Here is a 21,538-nt window from a genome sequence, read left to right on the forward strand (position 1 = left end):
TGCAATTGTAGCACATTGTAGATAATTGTCTTTCCCAGGGCAGAATAAATGGTTGTAACACATTGAGCTAAAATGAAATATTGTCAAATATTGTCTATGGAAGCAATAAATGAGGAAATCCATGAACTATTTAAACTTAGCCAGGAGCAAATCTCTGGTTTACTATGACTGAGTAAGTCAAATTCTATTTTATTTGGTTCTGGGATTTGTAGCTAGTATTTCTAGAGTGAGGTTCTGCAATGCAGAATTAATTAGTCCCATGAGTTTGTGAATCAAATTAAAATCGTATTACATTGGATGTCCAAGATTTTGATTGCTCTTTGTGTTTTGAATAACGATGTTGTTACCAGCACATTTTCATGGTGATTATGTTGAAACTGAGTTATCGTTTTATATGTAAATATTTGAAGCCTTAGTTTTCTGGGCTATAGTTACATGAAACAATTGAAGCTCAGGAATTTGTTTATATGCTTCTTGAAGGTTAATACAGAGGTAAAGGAAATTGGGAGGGTGGGTTTTGTGCCCTGAGACCAGTGCTAATGCTGGGATTTACCTGGTTATCTCCAAGAAAGTCCAAATTCTCAGTGAAGGCAGAAGGCTTAATGGCATTTTCCAGCCAGCCCCCATTGGCTGTGGCTGTCCCTGTGTGGCTCTCCGTAAAATCCAGCCCTCAAGGTGGAAAATCTTCCTATAGCACCCGCACTGCCGCCATTAGTCAAGTGAGTGGGATATTTCAGCTCCTTGAAGAAAGGTGAGTAGTAATGCTTTCATTATTTTACTGGATATCTTCACTGTTTTTCAAACCCTTCCTCAGGGTCTCAGCCTGAAATGTTGACTGTACTCCTCTCCATAGATGCTGCCCAGACTGCCCAGCTCCTCCAGCATTTTATGTGTATTGCTTGGATTTCCAGCGTCCGCAGGTTTTTGCTTGTTTGCTAAAGGAACAGAAGTTGGATTGTAATGCAAATCTACGAAATGTACTGTACTTTAGAGTCCCACTATGACGTGCTAGTCAGGGCAGGTACAGGATGATAGTACAGATGAATGAGTGGCCTGGGGGTAGGGTCTCAGATTTCAGGATCTTTGATATCTCTTCTGAGGATGGTATGACATGTACAAAACAGGATGGGTTGCACCTAAACCTGAGGGGGATCAATATCTTTGCGGGGCAGGTTTGCTAGAGCTGTTGAGGAAGGTTTAAGCTAATTTGGAAGGGGAATGGGAACTGGCGTGATAGGGCTGAAGATGGGGGATGTGGATTGTAACTCTATGCATTGTGTAGAGAGAATGTGAGGAAGGACAGGCAGATGATTGGGCAAAATTGCAGACAGTGGGATGAGTTGAAGTGTAACGGGATAAAATCAAAAAGGGTGATGAATACAGACTGAACAGGTTATATTTGAATGCACACAGGAAACAGAATATGGTTAATGATCTTATAAAATAGTTAGAGATGGGCAGGAATGATTTTGTGGGCATCACTGAGTTGTGGCTGAAAGAATATCATAGTTGGGAGCTTTATATCCAAGGGCACATATTGCATCAAAAGAACAGGCAGGTAGGCAGAGAGGGTGGAGTGGCTCTGTTGGTGAAAAATCAAATCAAAGCCTTAGAAAGAGGTGACATAAGATTGGAAGTAAGTAAACAGCAAGGGTGTGGGATACATATTACAATGCACATGGAAAAGGCAAGTCAGAAGGGCAAAGTTACCATTGCAATGGGGGACTTCAATAGGCAGGTAAATTGGGAAAATCAGGTTGGTGTTGGATCCCAAAAGAAGGAATTTGTAGAGTGGCTACGAGTTGGCTTTTTAGGGCAGCCTGTGGCTGAGCCAAGAAGGGAAAAGGCAATTCTGGATTGGGTGTTATATAATGAACCAGATTTAATTAGGCAGCTTAAGGTAAATAAATACTTAGGAGGCAGTGATCCTAATACAATAGAATTCACCCTACAGTTTGCGAGGGAGAAGATAAAGTCAGATGTATCAGTATTACAGTAAAGGGAATTACAGAAGGCTGAGAGAGGAGCTGGCCAAAGTTGATTGGAAAGGGACACTCTAGCAGAGGTGACGGCAGAACAGCAATGGCTGGAGTTGCTGGGGGCAATTTAGAAGGCACAAGATAGATACATCCCAAATGCTGAGATGTAATGCTGAGGCTTTGGTCAGACTGCACTTGGAGTATCGTGAGCATTCTTGTCACCTTGTCTAAGAAATTATGTGCTGTCATTGGAAAGGGTACAGAGGAGTTTCACAAGAATTACTCAGGGAATGAAAGGGTTAATGTATGAGAACCATTTGATGGCTCTGGGCCTGTACTCACTAGAGATTAGGAGAGTCTATTGAATACTGAAAGGCCTAGAGCGGGGGTTGGCAACCCGCGGCTCCGGAGCCACATGTGGCTCTTTTACGTCTGTGCTGCGGCTCCCTGTTGCTTTGGGAAATAATTGGTTGTGGCGACCCTTTTCCTGGCACATCCGAACCGACTCACAATAAGATAGCCTACGGGGGTTTGCGAGCACAGAGCTTTGGAGCCTCTGCGCCATGGGGGGGGGGGGGCAGGTTGAGGGAGGCTTAAAAGTGAGGCTGAAGATTTCGAATAAAGTTTTTTTCCTTCGACTGCAGTTACCGACTCCGTGTCGTAATTTTAGCGCTGCGTGTAGCACACCGCTACATGGTCAGTATTTAATTAATATGTATTTTATGTTAGTTTGTTAGTTTTTGAAATGTAAATCTAAATTTGAAGATTATGGTGATCTTGTACAATCTAAATAAGACGTTGTGGCGACGCATTTCCTGACACATCCGAACCGGCTCACAATTAGCCAGCGTTCAGGCTAAGGGAGATAGCCTACGGGGGTTTGTGAGTACGTGTCTTTTGCAGCATCCGCGCCCATGGGGGGCGGGTTGAGGGAGGCTTAAAAGCAAGGCTGTTTAGTTCGAATAAAGCTATCTTTGACTGCAGTTTACTGACTGCGTGTAGCAACCGCTACAACGTGTTTTTATCGCTGGCTGTCCAGAGGGGAGGTGCTGAAATGCTTTGTCGCGCGTCTGGAAGAAGTGAAAACTTTCCTGGGCAGCAAAGGGCTCAACTTTCCTGAGCTGGAACAGCCAGAGTGGCTGGAAAAGCTACACTTCATGGTAGACATGACAGCGCACCTGAACACGCTGAACACAGCTCTTCAGGGGAAAGGACGTACAGCCCTGCACATGTTGGAGGATGTTTTGCATTCGAGCGCAAGTTGACGTTGCTTGCCAGAGATTTACAGAAAGGCACATTGTCTCACTTGCCCAATTTGAGAGAGTTCAAACAATGTCACGACATGATAAATTCGGAGTATTTACATTCTGCAATCATCGCAATGCAAACATCGTTTGGGAAACGCTTCTGTGAGTTCAGAGAGGAAAAAAACACATTATCCTTCCCGGTCACTCCCCTAAGCATCGATCCATCCCTACTGAATACGACTGCATTGTCAGGTGTGAGTCAACCTGAAGAAGTATGATAAATATTTTAATTGCGTATTATTTTACGTATATTCATATGTTTTCATTGTTCAGTGAAATAGTCCTTTTATTTTTCAGGTTGACAGCTGGCTGACGTTATTTTTGGTTTGCTGCTGGCGGCAAATTTAAGTTTGGCGTTTTTCATAAATACAAGAAGGACTCAAATAGACGTTGAGTATTTTACTTAAAAGTAACCTTCAACCCAACGTCTTTTTTTCGGAGTTCAAAATGTTTTTGTTGCATGCAGAAATGTAATTTCGTTTTCTCTGCAGGAGTTCATCAATTTCATAAATGCAACACATTATAGTTTATTTATACATAGCATAAAGGCAAAACAAAACGTTGTATGCAGTGTTATTTCATTTTAAATGTCAAACGGGTTTTGCGGCTCCCAGTGTTTTCTTTTCTGTGGGAAACGGGTCCAAGTGGCTCTTTCAGTGGTAAAGGTTGCTGACCCCTGGCCTAGAGCGATGTAGAGGGAATGTTTCCTGCATTGGGCAAGGCTAGACCCTGCCTCAGAATAGAGGGACATCCATTTAGAACAAAGATGAGGAGGAATTTCTTTAACGAGAGTGTTCATTGCCAAGGACAGCTGTGGAGGCCAAGTCATTGACTATATTTAAAGTGGAAGTCAATTGGTTCTTGATTAGACAGGGCGTCAAGGTTATGGGGAGAAGGCAGAAGAAAGGGGCTGAGAGGGACAATAAATCAGCCATGAAGAAATAGAGGAACAGACTCGATGGACCAAATGGCCTAATTCTGCTCCTATGTTTTATGGTTTTTGGTCTTATCTGGACCATAAAGACTGTATCCATTGAAAATCATTCATTTCCTTTCTAATTCCTGTCCCCAATGAACATTTTGCCTAACCAACACATACAAAATGCTGGAGGAACTCAGCAGGTCAGGCAATGTCTATGGAAATGAATAAACAGTCAACGTTCCAGGTTGAGACCCTTCATCAGGACTGGAAAGGAAAGGGGGAGGATGCCAGAATAAAAAGGTAGGGAGAGGGTAAGGAGGACAAGTAGAATGTAATTGGTGAAGCCAGGTGGGGAGTGGGGGAAGGCAGAGGGCTGGAGAACCATGTGTTCGTACTAGTTTATGTGAACTTATTTTTTGCTGGTCTCAACCTCAAAAGTGATTCAAATCCTCATCAATTTGTTAATTTTACACACTATAAATGGACATCAGGTACAATGTTTAGTTTTCTTTCCAAAGTCAATTATTCTTGACTCAGAAGTAGATTTGTTTTTACTTTTTCATAGAATGTAAGCATAACATTAATATTTTTGCTTCTTCTAATCCATATTGTCAGCTGCGATCTGACCGCAGACATAAATCAACTTGTTTTTTCGTACCAGAATCAATCTCACCCACACAGCAGTCAAGCATAGAGCAAACTTTAAAATGCTTCTGAAGAATGGAGAAACTTTGAATGTTTATAATAAATCAAATACATTACAAGTAAAGTCATTTCAAAACTCTTTATTTAGTGTATCATTCAGCATTGGCTCTAAGTCAGTTTCCCTCTGAGTCAGAATTTGTGGGCTCACATCCAGCCCTAGAAACATGAGTTAAAGATCAAGGCTGTGCATCTGTGCACTTTGAAGGAATGCTGTATTGTTGGAGGTGTTGTTTTTTCAAATGAGACTTTAATCCAAATTTTTGTTTGTGGTCTAAAATGGATTGGAAAGATCTTGTGGCTCTGTATTGAAGAAGAGCAGTGGAAATGTTACTGGTGTACTGCCAATATTTACCCCACAATCAACAAGAATACTCCCCTTTCATCACTACATTACTACTTGTGGGAGTTTGCTGGGGGGGGGTTGTAAATGAGCTGGTGTATTTTATACATTATAAAAGTAACTATACTTCAAACATACAGGTTTTGTTGCATTCTAGGAAATCCTGAAATCATGCAAGGAGCTATCTACAGGCAAGTTATCTCTTCTTGTACTGCTGAGACTGGTGGAGTTGAAAACATAGGTTTGTTTGGAAACTGAAATATTCAAGACTGAATTTATTTTGGAGAATTTTAACTCTGAATAGCAGCTGTTAAATGTAAAATTGTACAATTCAGAATGACATCGAGTATTAGTCATGCTGTTCAATTTGGAGTGATTTGAATAGTATCATCTGTAGACATCAAATAAAGAACTAGGAATATTCAATGTGTTTTCTTCAAGTGCCACTTAGGACCAGAAACATTTCCACTGAAGTGCTCACTCGGGCATATTAGTCATTTTTAAATGTGAAAGATCAAAGGCTTTAGAAGTATACACAGCACTCTAGGTATTTACACCAATGAAAGATTTTTTAATATCTGATGATCTTGGAGAAAGAACCCTTTCCGCTCCAGTATTATACTTTGGATTTGAAAGCCAATGAATGTCAAGGCTGTGCAAAGACTAAGTACTGTTTGTTGTAAAGTGACGTTAGTATCATTTCTGTAACAATAAGCATTCCTATTTCCCAGAAGTCAAAACCTTAACATACAGAGTAATGAAGTTTGGAGATTTTACTTACTGACCACTGTCTAATTGCAACATACCTGTATGTCAAGAACTGTGTTCAATTCATTTTTTTCAGTTTGGTTCATTTAAAACAATACTTTTTAAAAACAATATTTTTGCATGAGAATTAATGCAAGATCTGATATATCGAGATAGTATATGAACTGGGAAAGCAGATTTTTATTTTTGAGCAGATAGTACAGTAACACAATATGACTGGATCTGTATTATTAATCTCTGGAAACACTGGGAAATATATTTATATACTTTACCTTTGTGAGACATATTGTTTTATATTATTTTACTGCCTACTCTAATTTTAGTGCTAAATTGCATATTATTGCTATCTAACGTGAAGCATAATACTCAACGTGTCCTATATGGACATGGCTGATATAACCAATGCTTAACCTCCCTACTTTTGTTTTAAATTCTCATAACAATAACAATTCATTTGTTTTCCTAATAATATCTGAATACCAACGATCCAGAAATCATGTAATTGGGCATCCAGGTCACTCTGTTGCTCGGAACTCTATAACCTTTTGTTATTCCTAATGTGGAGCAAGCTGCCAGCAAAAGCAGTGCACCCGAGTTTGATTTCAGTGTCTAAGAGAAGTTTGAATAGGTACACGGATGGTAGGTGTATGGAGGGATATGATTCTACTGCAGGTCGATGGGAGTGGGCAGCTTAAATGGCTCAGCATGGATTAAATGGGCTGAAGGGCCTGTTTCTGTGCTGTATTTTTCTATAACTCTGACTCTATTCGCAGAGTAGCTTTTTATTTTTACTGTCCAAATGGTCAATTTCACATTGGAGCCGTACCTTTGACCCCAAACTTGGACGAATCTGTCTCCTCTAACCTTTCCCAGACCTGAGTGCAGCTGAGCTGAAGCCAGTCCGCCTCAGCTATCCTCCAATGCGGAGTGATCTAGGGGAAACATTGGACAAAACGTGGTGTACAAGGCCTTTGTCAAAGTCACTAGTTATAAATTTATTTTAGTAAGAATGTTAATTAATTCTAAACATCAATGTAAGTTAAAATAAAGGAAAATGACTTCTGCTTCCACCCATTCACGTGAATGTGGTGGTCCAGGATACAACTGCAGAGCCAGTTCCTCAGCTCAGCAGGGGCGAAGTCCACTCCAAGTACTGCGCTCGGGCTTCTGACCACCTGTGCATTCCTGACTTCGGCCAACCCAAGCAGTGATCTGTAGAATCTGTGCACTGAGCTTGTGACTTATTGAGAGGGAGTGAATTACGTTAACGCACGCCAGCCGGGGATTTTCTCCTGAGCCACATGCTGAAAAGCAGTGCAGTCCAGTTCAGTAACAAAGGCTAATTGATCGAACACTGTTACTGTTTAAAAAAACGTTTTGAGGCACATTGAGAGGGAGTGCGAAATATGTTTAAAGATGAAATTCCAGACTAGGGATTGATATCAAATTTTGTCTGACAACAGTACGATGGAGTACTTTGACATGACTTATAGCATCAAAGCTGCTGCATAAATAAAACCTCTTGTTGTTTTTAACGCAGGAGCGTAAGGGAAAAATATAGTTCAAATCAGGTAAAGGAATGAGGGATCATGAAAACTTTATGAAAAGCATGGGCCTGGTTTTCAGAAGATCTTCAAGAAGAAGAGTGAAATGTTGAGATGAAACCGTTTGACGATGGATCTCCATGATGTAGTTCTGAGGCGCCTGATGTTTTATCTCATAAATAAATAATGATGGGGTGAATAAAAAGCCAACCCGAAGCTGAGGGAAAATGAAGGAGTTTACAAAGAGTTCAAGGGCAATTCTGTAATAAATAAAGAGTGCACGAGATGGAACGATGTCAGAGGAAAATGCATAGTGAGGCAAATAGCCTTTACTCAAATATTCTTCCATCTACATGATGATTTTTCTGGAATTCAAACCAGACATTTGGGCTGCAAGCAAAAAAAAATCATTCATGGGCGAATTCTGCATGACAACAGAAAGCACTTGTGTGCTTTTATTAAAAATCTGTGGCCCTGCCCTGACTCAGCAAAAGCTTAGAAAAAACTGGCCTTAAAAAGAAACCTGTCCATGAAAATTAAGCAGCTCAGTGGGATGGATCTTTGCTTTTCTGATCTCAGACACTTCTGTACAGTATCAGCGTTGCTCCACATCTTCAAGAAAGGATTAAACCGACAATATATGTATGACAAATATATTGACGTGTGATGCTTACAATATATGTGTATGATAATGCACAAGTATCTTGACAACACTGCTGTCTGAATGTTGCCACTGAACTTCATGTGACTTCTGGGACGGCACTATGTTGACAGGCAATGCTATTTCAACACCAGCAAAATAGTGCAGTGCGCAAGCCCGGGTCCATTCCATGCAGTAGGACAACTGTGAAGCTGAGCACTTCCGTTTCTTTTGACTATGATTAAGCATGTCTAGTTGATGCACCATCAATAACTCACTCTGAGATGTAAAGGCGAGATATCGGTTTTTATTGACTGGAAGAAGGAACAAGCAGTGAGTGACCACCACACTACTTCCTGGAGACTGAGAGGCCGGGCTCAGGCCTTGATCGCCTTTATACAGGGGTCTGTGCGAGGAGCCACAGGAGCAGTCAGAAGGGGGCGTGTCCAGACAGGTATATGTAGTTCACCACACTAGTTTGTAAGTATTAATTCACGACCTTCCGTTTTTCAGACACTTTTCACTTTGGAGCATTAGCCAAGACCAATTTATGTGCACTGGCTGTATAATCCTGTCTCCCTTCCTTATTCATGATGAATATTACCATGTCAATATCAATCACAGCAGAAAACTACACAATGGAATATGGCAACCTATGACATCCTGCTAAAAGTATCTTACTTACCGTAGCCTTAAGCTCCATATCTTCACTGACTGTCCTATGAAGGCTTTGGTGCCGTATGTTGTGAAAAGAGAAAGAAAGTTGCATAATATTGCAAACATGTACGTTGTAAATCTATCTTTGGCAGACCTGTTTGTTGGCATGACAGTCATGCCCTTTAGTATTATCTGTATGTTGGAAAAAAAAATGGAAACTAGGAAGAGCAATCTGCCGGTTTTAGCGACACAGCTTCCATTTTCAGTATTGTCAATGTGTGCATGGGTAGGGACCAGTCGGTTCTTGACCCACTAAAGTATTTGAAATACCGCACCAGAGCCAGATCAGTCGCAAAGATTGCGGGATCGGGGCTTCTGTCGCTGTCTTGGCTCTTCCCTGTCTTGGGATGGCACAGCGTTGCAAACAGAGGTATCAGGACTGCTGCAACCAGTACGTGTGAAACTGAGTTTCGCTCTGTCACCTGGTTCAAAACTCTTACAGCAGTTCTGAACTTCTATGTCCCATCCATATTAATGCTATGGTATTACACAAGAATCTACATGGTTGTCAGAAAGCACTGCCAGCAGAAAGGCAATATGCATTGCCTAGTCACCAGAAGGATTCTCAAGAATAATTTAAAGCATTCGTTATACAATCGTGAAAATGTTCTGAGCCTGCAAGGTGAAAAATCATGTCACAGGTTCCTAAGTAATGAAGTCAAAGATACACACAGAGTTTCAGAGTCCACAATAATTTTTTCTGGCTTAAAAGAAATCAAAATACATCATCCTTTACATGTTAGGAACATCCTATTTGAAAGTAACCAAGGGCTTGTTGCCTCCTCTAAATCAGAAAAGAAGGAACAAATTTCTACAAATGTTTACAATCATGTGGTCCTTCTCAATAACTCACAAATTACCATAAGGACCAATACTACAGATCAAATGATATTTCAACCTTGAAGGAAAGTCTCACCCAGAATTGTCCGATGACTAAAGTGCTTTCCTTTGAGCACCCTATACATACAAGGAGAAAATACCACTCAACTAACAGAATATGTTGTAAAAGAACAAACAGAGGATCTGGAAGGTAAGACATGTGAAATATCACCTATACAGCCATTTAATAACGTGCCTCATCAATTCAGTCTGCATCCAAAAGCAACATTCTGGGATGATAGCTCTGAAAAAGTGGAAGGAGTAGACAATGTTAGCCAATTTAAGCCACTGTGGCAAAGATTTTCCTTGCAATCTGTGCAATTCCTCGTAATAAAGGAAAGGAAAGACACGCAGCAGTTATAGTGGCTGCCTTCCTGATGTGCTGGTTCCTTTTGGAATTTTTTCCTGTAATTTTTTTTATTGAAGTTCATCAAACAAACATTTCCATAAGATGTATTTCAGACATTGTACATATATATCATATATGTCACAAATCTCCACATAGTATTCATCTGAGGTATGCACTTATAGAAAGAGTGGAAAGAAAAAACAAGCAAAAGGAAAAAACTATGTACAAATTGGGAGTGATTTTTTTACAACATATTCATTAATTTGTAAGAATAAAATCAGGCCTATGAGGTATTATGTAGTTAAACCATTTTTCCCAGTATGAATCAAATTGTTCCAGCTTATGATTAACAGATGCTGTTATCTTCTCCATTTTGTAAATGTCCATTGTAATTTCCATCCATGCATTTAAAGTTGGGCTCTCCTGTGATAACCATTTCCTAGTAAGAGTCTTTTTACCAGCCACCAACATTATATTCATTAAATATTTATCTCTTTTCAACCATTCTTGAGATATATATCCAAAATATATGGTCTTATTCTCTAAGGGTATTTCACATTTGAAGATGTCTTGTAGGGCATTGTGTATCCCCCTCCAATAGTCTTTGATACCAGTCCCAAAAAATATGATAATGATTCACATTTTGATTTCCACAATTTCTCCAGCAAACAGGGAGGTTACTATCATAATAGGATTTCTGAGAGGATGTAATAAAATATCTTATCAAGTTTTTCCATCCAAACTCCCTCCATTTCTGTGAACTGGTACACTTCCATTGATATCTCCATATTGTTGTCCATTCTTCCTCAGATATAATTATCCCTCCTTCCTTCTCCCATTTTGTTTTAATGTATGAAGTCGAATGTGTTTTAAGATTTGACAACCCCTTATACACACTTGAAATGATTCTACTACTGTTATCTGAATTATATGCTTTACTAAATAGCTCTATCAAGCATGTACTTGCCATGGTTACATTTTTAAGCGTCTTATTAACATATTGTCACATCTGTAAATATCGATAAAACTCTTGTTTTTCTAATAAGTGTTTCTCCTTAAGCATTTCAAAACTGTACAGTGTTCCTTCTTTCATTACGTTGCAAAGAACTGTTATTCCTTTAGCTGTCCAGTCTTTAAATCTAGCATCCAACTTATTTGGTGTAAAATCCAAGTCATACGCACACCATTTAATTACTGCAATATCTCCCTTTATATTATATTCTTTTGTAGTAGTGTTCCATATTTTAAGAGTCAATTTCACCCATGGGTTATCAATAGTATTTATATACCTTTGCAGGTTGTTATCAGCTAAAATTGCTTGTATTGTGGCGACCCACTTTCTGCACAGCCGAACCAGCTCACAAATAGCCAACGCATGGGGGGAAGCTTTGGTAATGCACCTCTGATGTCATTTCCACCCGGAGAGGGCAGGCGCTAGGGATTAAATGCCAGCGCTGCAAAGTTTGAATAAACTAGTCTCGAAACGACTTACCGACTGCATGTCGTTATTTCAGCACTGTGTGTAGCACATCGCTACAGTATGGGGATGGGAAGTATCCCCTCCTCAATTTTCTTCCATTGAGCGTCATATGATGGGTTGCGCCAACATATCACAGCGCTCAACTGTGCTGCAAAATAATAATCTCTAAGAGAAGGTAGGCACCATCCCCCCTTTTCCTTTGCTAATTGCAAAGTTTTGAGATGAACTCTAGGCCTTTTACCCTGCCAAATATACCTTGATAACATCTTGTTCCATTCATTGAATTGATTTTGATTAATCTCTATTGGTAGGGTCTGAAAGAGATATAACAGCCTGGGCAGTATATTCATTTTAATAGACTCAATCTTTGAACTGAGACTAAAAAAGGAATCAGGTTCCATCTTGCCATATCTTCCTTAATTTTTTTATATAAAGGCTGATAATTACATTCTGATAATTTTGCCAAATCTTTTGGCATAATGATGCCCAAATATTTGAAAAACTCTGTGTGCCATGCCCAGGGATATGTACTTTCAATTTCTCTTGGTGGGCTATAGTTATATGAAAGTAATTGGATTTATCTATGTTGATCTTGTATCCTGATAATTGACCATATTGTTCAAAGGATTGCATCAATTTAGGTGAGGAGTATGTTCGCTGCCCTAGATAGATCAAAATGTCATCCGAGTAACAAGACAATTTATGCTCTGTCCCTTTAATAGTAATTCCCCTGATACCTTCATTTTGTCTGATGTATTGAGCTAATGGTTCCAGATATAATGCGAAGAGTAGCAGTGACCATGCATAACCCTGTCTCGTGCCCCTTTCTAGGGGTAAGACTATTTGATAAATATCCATTGATTTTAATCCTAGCAGTAGGTTTACCATATAGTGTCTGTATAGTTTTAATAATTGTGTCTTGGAAACCAAATCTATGTAAAATTCTGTAAAGAAAATTCCAATTAACCGAATCAAATGCTTTTTCAGCGTCCATGCTTATCACTATTGCTTCGATTTTATTTTTTTGTATATGATCCATAATGTGAAGTGCCCTTCGTATATTGTCTTGTGTTTGGCGTTGTCGTATAAAACCTGTCTGATCGTTACGTATCATTATGGGTAGAAACTCCTCTAATCGTTTGGCCATGATGGAGGTAAATAATCTATAATCTACATTAAGAACGGATATTGGTCTAAATGACCCACGTTCCATTTTATCCTTGCCTTCTTTCGGTATAGCTGAGATTATCGCTTCCTTCCAACTGGGTGCCATTTGCGCCTTTTTTAGAATTTTTGTGGTCATGGGGTTCTGTGATACTTGTGTCAGCCACAGTTTACACATGATCACAATATGGTTGGGTTACATTAATTCAACATTAAACCCATTCATTTACCCTCTGTGTAACAAAAACATCAAGAAAGCTTTCAAAGCTGTCTTCTATTTTTGGTCTTAATTTATGTACTAATACTTCTGAACCAAATATTCATGTGTAATCGCTGCTCTTTATTACTCTGCCTTGATAACCACCAAAACCCAAAGACATCAGTTATTTTAATAAAAATATTATCAGTTATCCTAGCAATTTTGTACATTGATTGAACTTTAAACTATATTTGATGATTTCAGCAATTCACTTGCATAAGGAAAATCAAGTGCCTTTGACTGTTATGTAATACTGGAAAATATCTTACAGTCAGTCTGTTCAATTACAAAATGTACACACATTGGTTGTAAATTTAAAGCATAAATATGGCTGGTAAATATGTTCAATCTCAAAATGAAAATGAACAATTGAAGATGACATACTAAATAGATGTATATATTCTGGATCATAGAGTTTTCAAAAATGTTTGTATGTAAAATGGATTTGAAAGAAATCATAGGTTAGAATTTTAAAATATAATATACAGCAAGCAAAAAAAGATAGAGGTTGAGTTTTATCCTTGAGGAATTTATTTATTTTCATCAAGCCTGTTGAGCGCACATATCGTAGACCTTCCAGAGGTCTACCAAACTGTTGCTTGTCAAATTACAACAGTGACACAAATAGACGGCTGATGGTCAGGATGGGAACAAATCTTAACTATACACATTCAATTATCAACAAAGTAAATAATTTTCAGACAGAACTAGGAAATTTTAGAGAACGAGCAGTCTAAGTGGTAGAGAAGAGTGAGATTAGGGAGAGTAGGGGGAAGAAAGGAATTGCCTGTGAGAGAGTGATCGGGAGAAATGGGTCAAATACTTCTAAGAGATTGGGAAAAGGCTTGTCCACAGGCACTGATCTATCTAGCGGATCTGTAAGTAGAAGGGCGACAGAGGTAGGAAAACAAAGTAAAATGTCCTGGAAGCTACAGAGTTTTGAAAGATGATAACAGATATTTTTTTCCAAGGTTATTAAAATCAAAGTCACGCCATCCCCTCCCGACACTACCAGTCTCATGGTATGCTGTCAGGTCTCCACCCTACTTCAGTCTACAGTGGAGAGGTACAGTTCGCTGTTCCAGGAGGTTTACCCCTGTCTGCACTGAACTGAGGCTGTGGCCTGCAACAGCAGGCTCCTGGTCTGGCTGCAGTGATGACTGACTTTGTGGCTGCAGACTCACTTTCATGAAATTTATTTACTTACTTTCATTACCTGCATGATTAGTTTTTTCCCCTGCACATTGGGTGTTTGATGGCCAGTTTTTTTGATGAGATTCTATTGGGTTTCTTTGTTTGTGGCTTCCCATAAGGAGGTGAATCTCAAGGCTGAATATAGTATTTATACTGTGATGATAAATGTACTTTGAACTTTTAACTATGGAAAATATATAGAGCCTTGAAAAAGTATTCAGCCACCAACCCTTTGTTCATTGATGCACCATCAATAACTCTCGGAGATGGGAGGCAAAAGATAGGCTTTTATTAGCTGCAGGAAACGACCACACAACATCTCGCAAACTGAGGGGGGGAGCAGTGTCTCCAACCGCCTTTATACAGGGGTCTGTGGGAGGAGCCACAGGAGCAGTCAGCAGAGGGGCGTGTCCAGACAGGTATATGTAGTTCACCATATTCACATAAAAGGTATGTCACCCAAAACACTTGAAAGTTTTCACAGAGGTACTAACTTTCATTCTAAGTATAAAGAGCTACAACATTGTCTAGTATGGGAGGTGGGTGGGGGTGCTACTGCACAGGATCAACGTAAACTGCAGAAAATTGTAAGCTTAGTCAGCTCCATAATATACTTTAGCCTGTATAGTACCCAGTAAATCTTCAAGGAGCAATACCTCAAGAAGCATCCATCATTAAGGACCCCCATCACCCAGGTCATGACTTGTTCTCATTGCTACCGTCAGGAAGGAGGTACAGAAGCATGAAGGCACTCACTTACTCAGCGATTCAGGGGCAGCTTCTTTATCTCTGCCATCCAATTTCTGAGTGGACATTGAACCCGTGAACACTACCTCACAACACACACAAAATTCCTGAGGAACTCAGCAGGCCAGGCAGCATCTATGGAAAAAAGTACAGTCGACATTTTGGGCCGAGACACTTTGGCAGGGCTGGAGAAGGAAAAGATGAGGAGCAGATTTAAAAGGTGAGGGAGGGGAGAGGGAAGCACAAGGTGATATGTGAAACCAGGAGGGGGAGGGATGAAGTAAAGAGCTGGGAAGTTGAGTGGTGAAAGAGATACAGTGCTGGAGAAGGGAGAGCCTGATTGGAGAGGACAAGAGCCATGGAAGAAGGAAAAGAGGGAGGAGCACCAGAGGGAGGTAATGGGCAGACAAGGAGGTAAGAAGATGGGGAATACTGAAGGAGGGGAGAGCATTACCGGAAGTTCAAGAAATTGATGTTCATGCCATCAGGTTGGCGGCTACCCCAACAGAATATATGGTGTTGTTCCTCCAACCTGAGTGTGGCCTCATTGCGACAATAGAGGAGGCCAGAGAACTTTGATCAGGTTAAGGTCAGGACTCAGGACAACAATTTTCTTCGTTTGAAGCCACTCCATGGTTGCTCTGGCAGTGTGCTTTGGGTCGTTGTCTTGCTGAAAGATGAACTTCCTCCCCAGTTTAAGCTTTCCAGCAGACACTAGCAGGTTTTTTTATCCAAGATCTCTCTGTATTTAGCAGCATTCCTCTTCCCAACAATCCTGACTAGATTTCCAGTCCCTGCTGCTGAAAAGTACCCACATAGCATGATGCTATCTCCACCATACAGTGGGGATGGTGTTACCTGGCTGATGTGCAGTTTAGATTTACACCACATGTACCATTTACTTTTGAGGTCACAAAGTTCCATTTTAGTCTCATCTCACCACAAAACTTACACCTCTTTACAGTACCTTCTAAGTGATGTTTTGCCAGGCCCTGTTGGGCAAGGATACTTTTTTTTTTAGCCAGGTCTTCTTCCCTGCCACCCTCCCATAAATATCCTTATTGTGCAAGGCCTTAGAGATTGTGGAGCCATGAACGTTATCTCCATTTGCAGCCACTGACATCTGTACGTCACTGAGGGTGACTGTTGACATCACAGTGGCTTCTCTTACAAGCACCTGCGGTAACTAACTTTGGAGGGGTAGCCTGACTGAGGCTGAGTGGATGTGGCTTCATAATTTTTTCCACTTTTTCAAGATGGACTAAGCAAGAGTATCTGCATACCTCTTTTTCAACAGTTATTTTCAGAAACGTGAGAAAATCTGCAAATGCTGGGAATCCACAGGAGCATCTTTGAACAGGAAAAAGCAGTTGATATCTCGGGCCAAGACCCTGTCTTAGTCCAAAATGTTTGCTCTTTTCCATTGATGCTGCCTGGCCTGCTGAGTTCCTCCAGCATTTTGAGGTATATTCAGTGCCTTTGAGATGGTCTTGTACCCTTCCCTGGATTTGTGTTTCTCTATTATCATTTCCTTGACTTGTCCTGAATGCTCTTTAATGTTCATTTTAGTTTGGTCTGTTAAAAATCCACCACACTGTTGCATCTTACACAGAACAGGCATTTATTCTTATGCATTCATTGGAAACAGGAGATACTCCAATTTTCAAATCAGCACATTGGGCGAGTTGGTAAAGTAATACAGTATTTTGCAATAGAGAAAAGTTAGCATAGTAATTACAAAGGGGATGAATTGTATTTCAGCATCATAATGATTTTTAATAAATTGGTGAAGAGGGTTTGGAATTTTTCTTCTGATTTAACATGATGCACAATGTTTTGTAGATCAGTTCAAAAATCCACAGTAAAATGTGAAAATACACACAAAATACTGCCTGGCCCGCCGAGTTCCTCCAGCATTTTACGTGTGTTGCTCAGCTTTCCAGCATCTGCAGATTGTCTCTTCTTCTTCTGTAAAATGTGAAAATAGTTGCGGGGGCTGAATACCGTTTCAAGGCACCGTATAAAACGATGTCAGGTGTATCTACAGTGAAGATACAGAATCACAGTCAGGGCTTTTTCGATCCAGAATGAAGATAGGAAATGATTGCCAGGCCTCCTCCCTCCAACCATCTGAGGTGAAATACTGTTAGTGCACCCCACTCCTACCATCCACAACGTGGACATAAAGTAACTGTCAAATCTCTGCACCCCCATCTGCTGTGAAGATATAGTCACTACTGGGCTTCCCCTCCTTGCAGCTACACAGTGACTGCTGGGTCTCTCTCCATTGCTCAGCGCCACTCCATGTTGGGGCGCGGGCAGCTTTCCCGGTGACGCCATCCGACCGCGCCGGGATGCGGTGACGCCATCAGCCGCGCCGGGCCACAGTGCGGAAGTCGCCGGCGGAATGGAGCGGCGCGGCCCCGAGCGGCCGGCGCTGCAGTTTGCGCCCTTCGCCAGCGCCTTGGACGCGGGATTCTGGCACGAACTCACCCGGAGAAAGCTGAATGACTACAGGTTGGACGAGAGTCCCCGGAACATCAGGGGCTATTACTATAATGGTACCGACGCTTTGATTCTGGTTCTCTGCTCGGTTTGATTTTCTGATTTAAACCATCATCGTGCTGAAATAAACAGAAAATTAAACTGTATTTTTTTATACAAAAGGTGATCCTGCTGGACTACCAACTCGACTAACTTTGGAGTTCAGTGCCTTCGACGTGTGAGTAATTGTACCGTGAATACATCGGTTATTTAATACATCCGTTCATAAAGATATCTAAACGCATTGTATTCTCCGATCCAACTTAGATCTAAACTGGAGAATCGGTCAACTCAGTTTTAAATGTTTTTAGAATTGTTACCTGTAAATCGCCAGAGCAGGTCTTGAATGTGGTGTCGGGGTGCGTTTCCCCTTCACTGATTACACTTTGGTTGCAAAAACACAAAACTAGCCTTTTGTTACTATCAATAAAGTTGACTGGAAACAATCTGCTATCAGTGGTTCAATTTAATATCAGAGAATGTATGCAGTATACAACCTGAGATCCTTGCTCTTTGCAGACATCCAGGAAACAGAGAGGAAAAAACCCCAAAGAACGAATGACAGAAAAAAAGTTCAAACCCCCAAAGCCCCCTCCCCCTCCCATGCACAGCACCAGCTAAAGCATCAACCACAAAGCCCCAAAGGATTGGTGCTTTGGCTGCTGCTTGTGCGTGGGGGGGAGGGGGGCTTTGTGGTTCAAACTTACTTCATCAGCCACCCCCCCCCCCCAACTTACCGTGCAAGCAAGAGAAGCCCCCAGGGGCCACGATCTAAAGTCTGCAAAAACCACTGACCATCCAAACACTTCAACACCACAACAGGCTCTCTCACTCACTAATAAGGGAGAGAGATATCATTCATAAACTTGCTGTTATTTGTAAACTTATCGAACAGTCACTGCTAGTGGCACAGAAGCTGGTTGATGTTAAGCCCAGTAGTTGGAAGTATGCAAACTTAATCATTATTATTTACAAGTTATTCATACTTAAACTTGAGATCACCTCCTATTGGGGCAGGGTGTAGAGAAGTGTGTTATCAAAGGCAAATTATTGAGGAGTGACTGATAATACAAGATAATTTAAAACAGGGAAGTGATTTGGTCTATTAATAGTGAAATAGTATTTCATTGCTTTGGTAATCCCAGTTTGGTGCTGGGTGTGTTACATTTCTCAAACTCCCTGTAACGTCCACCCTCCCTCCCTCACCATTCCCCATTCCCTCTCTCATCTTATCTCCTTGCCAGCCCATCACCTCCCTCTGGTGCTCCTCCCCCTTTTCTTCCTTCCATGGCCTTCTCTTCTCTGCTGTCAGACTGCCCCTTCTCCAGCCCTGTATCTCTTTCACCAACTTCTCAGCTCTTTACTTCACTTTACTTCATTCCCCCGGTTCCACCCATCATCTGTTGTTTCTCTCTCCCCTCCCCCCACCTTTCAAATCTATTCCTCATCTTTTTTTCTCCAGTCCTGCTGAAGGGTCTCGGCCTGACAGTTCTCTTTTACGTAGATGCTGCCTGGTCTGCTGAGTTTTCCGTGTGTTACTTGTGTTAAATTTCCAGGTTGGTGTTCAATTTCAGTTCCTTTTTCAACTGGCAGAGTATAATGGCTTTATAAAGACTCTGGGGTAATGGAGCAATAGATTATGAAATACCCAACAGTGCTATTATTTTAGAATAGTAAATCAGTCAAAAGGGTAAATTGTTGGAGCAATTATTTGTATGAGATCAATACAAGGTATTGACAAAACAGTTTGAACTTGTGATAAACTGTGAAATGAAGTATTACACTTTGTTGCCAATGATCATTGATATGGCTGATCAGTAAACCTATTTGGAGTTCATTATAAGAATAAAGTGTCTACTTAAAATATGATGGCAGAATGTATAGTACTAATGGTAAGACTCTTGGGAGTGTGGAGGATCAGAGGGATCTTGGGGTCTGAGTCCATAGGACGCTCAAAACAGCTGTGCAGGTTGACTCTGTAGTTAAGAAAGTGTATGGTGTATTGGCCTTCATCAATCGTGGAATTGAATTTAGGGGCCGAGAGGTAATGTTGCAGTTATATAGGACCCTAGTCAGAACCCACTTGGAGTACTGTGCTCAGTTCTGGTCGCCTCACTACAGGAAGGATGTGGAAGCCATAGAAAGGGTGCAGAGGAGATTTACAAGGATGTTGCCTGGATTGGGGAGCATGCCTTATGAGAAAAGATTGAATGAACTTGACCTTTTCTCCTTGGAGCGATGGAGGATGAGAGGTGACCTGATAGAGGTATACAAGATGATGAAAGGCATTGATCGTGTGGATAGTCAGAGGCTTTTTCCCAGGGCTGAAATGGTTGCCACAAGAGGACACAGGTTTAAGGTGCTGGGGAGTAGGTACAGAGGAAATGTCAGGGGTAAGCTTTTTACTCAGAGGGTGGTGAGTGTGTGGAATGGGCTGTCGGCAACGGTGGTGGAGGCAGGTATGATAGGGTCTTGTACGAGACTCCTAAACAGGTACATGGAGCTTAGTAAAATAGAGGGCTATGGGTAAGCCTAGTAATTTCTGAGGTAGGGACATGTTCGGCACAACTTTGTGGGCCGAAGGGCCTGTATTGTGCTGTAAGTTTTCTATGTGTCATTTGTTTTCAGTTTTGTTCTTCCTTTGGAATACTGCTCACCAATCATACACTACTGCATTAACTTTCATTTTCACTGATCATCACTAGTTTGAGACTAATAAATTTGTTTTCGTAGAGTTTGGAGTGCTCTCACTAAGAATTGACAATCTACATTGTATTATATAAGACTGAACTGCACCTGAAGTGATCTGAATTTAGAGGGATAAAGGTGTGTAATGATCAAAATAGTTGCCTTGAACGTAACCATACCTAATTTTTTTTTAAGATCTCCAAATACATGTATTTTTTTGTGTGGTCTTGTAAGGCAAAAGCTGAAGCCAAGATATTGAAAGCCAAATGAATTGTTCTGGTCTGGCTAATTGCACAAGATTGCTGACTGTCAGGGGAGCATCGTGAAGGAAACATTTATGTATTTATTGATGTACATCACAGAGTAGGCCCTCCTGCTTCTTCGAGCTGCACTGCCCGGTAATTATCCAATTTAATCCGAGCCTGATCACGGTACTGTTTACAATGACCAGTTAATAGTTGTACTGTGAGAGGAGTCCAACCTGTGGTTTGCGATTTTGTGTTCTGCTCTGAACCAAATTAGCAATAATAAATGGTATTTGAGTTCAGCTGATCATTGTGGAGTTTGCATTAAACTATCCATGTACCTAGAGCATGTCAGTCAGAAGGTCTCTGTAGGCCGATGACTTTGTACTTATGCAATTAAAATTGTCACTTTAGAAACAAGAAAATACTACAAGTACGCTGCTTGTTTCTGTCCCCACCACTACTGCTGTCATTGTACAGTACACAGGAAAGAAGCAGATATTTCCAGTCGAGATGTGTTTAAGCATGACAACTGCTCTCCCTTTTTTGCATATCTGTGCAATTGGGCAAACAATTTGGAAGTTAGTGCTCTATACAGCCTTGGATTCTGTACTTCTTTTCAGTAGCTTTGATTTTAGAATGCAAACACGTGAAAATGCCAGCGCCAGTGTTGTGTGTTTACCGGTCCTTGTTGCTGAATCCATATCCTGGAAACATAACCTAAACGCACCATAGGACTGCCTTTATGAGAAGGACTCTGGTCAGGGCAGTCAAGGGTTGGACAAGAAATGTTGGCACTTCATGTGACATCCAGGTCTTGGTAAAATTAAAACGATAAACTCAAGAAATTCTGCAGTTGCTGAAAAATCCAGAACCGCACACACACAAACTGCTGGAGGAACTCAACAAGTCAGGCAGTATGTGTGGAGAGGAATAAGCAGTCGACATTTTGGGCACATTTTAGTGAACAAACATGAAGTAACTGCAACTGAGTTCAGAACATTCCTTCCCCAGCTTTGCTGCCTTCTTACAGTTTACGGGACATTGCAGGCTTTGGTGCCCATGAG

The 21,538-nt window shown here is 40.9% G+C and overlaps 2 protein-coding genes across 3 annotated transcripts in view; both read left to right on the plus strand.

The window, feature by feature from the left end:
* The first annotated feature begins 602 nt into the window (after nt 1–602).
* Nucleotides 603–13,084, plus strand: hrh1 (histamine receptor H1). The gene is given in 8 exon segments (XM_059944890.1): nt 603–751; nt 5,394–5,494; nt 8,896–8,922; nt 8,925–9,064; nt 9,066–9,103; nt 9,105–9,544; nt 10,138–10,191; nt 12,909–13,084. Coding segments are annotated over 8 exon segments (1,125 nt in total).
* A 4,279-nt stretch (nt 13,085–17,363) lies between these two features.
* atg7 (ATG7 autophagy related 7 homolog (S. cerevisiae)) overlaps nt 17,364–21,538 on the plus strand; it is a 184,153-nt gene continuing 179,978 nt past the window's right edge. The window contains exons 1-2 of one of the 2 annotated variants that reach the window (XM_059944062.1): nt 17,364–17,555; nt 17,662–17,716. In XM_059944062.1, coding sequence (XP_059800045.1) covers nt 17,402–17,555; nt 17,662–17,716 — 209 coding nt within the window. In that variant the 5' untranslated portion in view covers nt 17,364–17,401. The remainder of the gene's footprint in view (nt 17,556–17,661; nt 17,717–21,538) is intronic. The other variant, XM_059944063.1, reaches the window with a different exon arrangement.

Source organism: Hypanus sabinus, chromosome 19 (assembly GCF_030144855.1).
Source record: "Hypanus sabinus isolate sHypSab1 chromosome 19, sHypSab1.hap1, whole genome shotgun sequence".
In the NCBI taxonomy this organism is placed as follows: domain Eukaryota; kingdom Metazoa; phylum Chordata; class Chondrichthyes; order Myliobatiformes; family Dasyatidae; genus Hypanus; species Hypanus sabinus.